This window comes from Zerene cesonia, chromosome 25, assembly GCF_012273895.1.
Source record: "Zerene cesonia ecotype Mississippi chromosome 25, Zerene_cesonia_1.1, whole genome shotgun sequence".
In the NCBI taxonomy this organism is placed as follows: domain Eukaryota; kingdom Metazoa; phylum Arthropoda; class Insecta; order Lepidoptera; family Pieridae; genus Zerene; species Zerene cesonia.
The window spans coordinates 6,443,527-6,446,070 of NC_052126.1; the positions used below are offsets into that span (position 1 = coordinate 6,443,527).

The 2,544-nt window shown below is 32.2% G+C and overlaps 1 protein-coding gene across 2 annotated transcripts in view; it reads right to left on the bottom strand.

The window, feature by feature from the left end:
• Positions 1–315: 315 nt before the first annotated feature.
• The window catches only part of LOC119836721 (NADPH oxidase 5), a 48,106-nt gene continuing 45,877 nt past the window's right edge, over positions 316–2,544 (bottom strand). For both annotated transcript variants that reach the window (XM_038362156.1, XM_038362157.1), the window contains exon 21: positions 316–2,064. In XM_038362156.1, the coding sequence (XP_038218084.1) occupies positions 1,867–2,064 (198 nt within the window). In that variant the 3' untranslated portion in view covers positions 316–1,866. The remainder of the gene's footprint in view (positions 2,065–2,544) is intronic.

The following is a 2,544-nucleotide window of genomic DNA, read 5'->3' on the forward strand; positions in this document are numbered from 1 at the left end:
TGATAATTATTGTATCGCTTGCGTTGTAATGACGCGTTTGTGACGTAACCATTCTTATATTATCTAGACAAGTCCGAATCGGTTTGTGCAACTTGACAAAGGATTTTTTTTAATTTTAGAATTTTATGAAGAGTAATGTCGGAATGCACAATTATAAAATATCGTATAGTTTCATCCATATTGGGGCATTGCTTCATTTATTAATACATTGGACGTTATATTTCAAAATTAAAATTAGACGATATTATTTTTATAGGGTCTGTATAGTAAGAGAATAAATAAAACAAAATTTCATGCAAATTACAATCATTTTATTACATCTAAAGTCCATAGAAATGTATAAAAGTACAAAATAATAATTTAGGTACTTAATTAGTGACTAACAAGGAAATGTAACATATTTTATAAGATTTATTATCGTCGAGGTAATAATGAAATCCTTCATAATTGCGATTGATTCATCAATTTATATTATTACAATCCAATATAAAGATTCAAATCATATAAAAGAAATAACTTAGCAATTAAAAAATTAGGTATTATTAATATTATAGGTAATCGAAATTGTTCGGTAACTCAAAAATATATTAAATAATTGTTATTGCAATAAAAAAGTCAAAACATGGCAACAAAACTTTAAATGTCTAACTCATTACTCCTACTGAAAACGAATGTTATAAATTAATGTCAAAAATTACATAGTATTTATATTTCTTTCTAATAATCATTTTGTAATAGTATATATATCTTATAATCTCAACGAATAGATACTAAATATTAAATTATAACTTTTAATAAGCTACAATAAAAATACTGACGATAGATAAATGATCATTTAGATTAAAAAAAATATTTTTTTAATCTAAATTACCATTATAGTTATGAAAATGTCATTGCATGTAAAAATTCATCCATTACAAATAAAAAGTAAAAAAATAGTATAACAAAATTTAATAAGTCCAGCTTTGTTCATGTTAAATAAACCACAGATAAAATTAAATTCCGTAAATTCTGAATTATAACTGGCAACATCGCCTATTATGACAGCTTGTCTGTCTATTTCGGTAAATGGATGACATTCGAGTCAAAAATCAAGTTTCGAGCTATAATAATGAAGTATTTTAAGCAATGTATTGTGAAAATTAGCAAATAGAATATAATTATCATTATACACAGAACTTATACATTTAAATGGCAATTTACAACAAATTATAAATAATACATCTAACAAGAAAGCTATTTAAAACTAGATGGCGTCACCTGTGCTAATTATTGCTAGAAGTTACGATTTTGTTGAGAGAGCTAAGATTTTTAGTATTAAATAAACACGCTTTTACACAAATCATAGTTTACAAAGAAAGTCTAATTATTACTGGAGCTTCCAAATAGTTTTACAACACCTTCATTACTTCTAGTAGCTTTTAATATTGGTATTTTAGTGAGTGTATTTGCAAGTTGACATATTTGACTTTGTTGGCCTCAAGCTACTGGTTTAGAACAAATATAAAAGTTTAAAGGGTGATTTCAAGATCGTTTTAGTTAATATTAATAAAATATCTTTCTAATAACAACCCAATGAACTTGAAACACTTCCTTAAACTGAAAGTCTAAAGTAACGACATTTACACTAAATTTTTAAGTCATTTCTAAAGACCGTTCTAGTATTTTCTCGTGTCTTCGTAATAACAACCTAATTAAACTGAAACTTCCTTGAACAGAAAGTCGAAATTAATGCAATTTTTGCCAAAACTTATATACACGTCCTAAACCAGTAACGACATGCAGGTCTTCCCAATCCGTGCCCCCAGGTTGAACAGCTCTCCCGAAGCGGAAGGCCAGGTGTTCCCAGGCGTGGCCCCGCGGCGGCTAGAACACCTCCTTGCGGAAGTGGAAGCCGAACTGGTCGCACTTGGCGCGCAGCGAGCGCGCGAGCAGCGGCGGGCCGCAGTAGAACACGGACACCTTCCCGCGGCGCTGCGCCGCGAGCCGCTGGAACACCTTGTCCCAGTTGGGGCGGCCCGCGTTCGTGCGCGTCTTCAGACCGGTTATAAGGTCGCGTTTGCCCTACAATGCGAGGGGTTCTTTGTAATTTTCGGGCTCGGTTTTCGTATCTCAAAAGGAGAAAATGGAACCACTGTGGGATCACTTTGTTGTTCGTCTGTTTGTATGTCTGTCTATCATGAGGTACCATGGTGAAATTTATATCATTTACTTATCTCTGAAAACTTCTAAGCGACCTCAATCAAAAGATTAAGCTGCTAAGCTAGACACAATAAAATTAAATCCTACAAGGTTAGGTTAGGATTAGGCTTACTGTGATAGGGTGAACTCGGAATCTTGAAATTTGGTAGTACCACAGATAACACAATACTATTTAGGTAGTATCTAATATCTTAGCACAAATAAAGGAATTGCGAAAAACATTAATTTTACGGGTTTATACCCCACGGGGCGCAAACTCAAATCACTAATGAGTGTGTGCGTTGTTAATGTTAGTGTTCTAGTGTAAATTTGATGGTGTTGTTATTGTTTCGTTATAGTTTA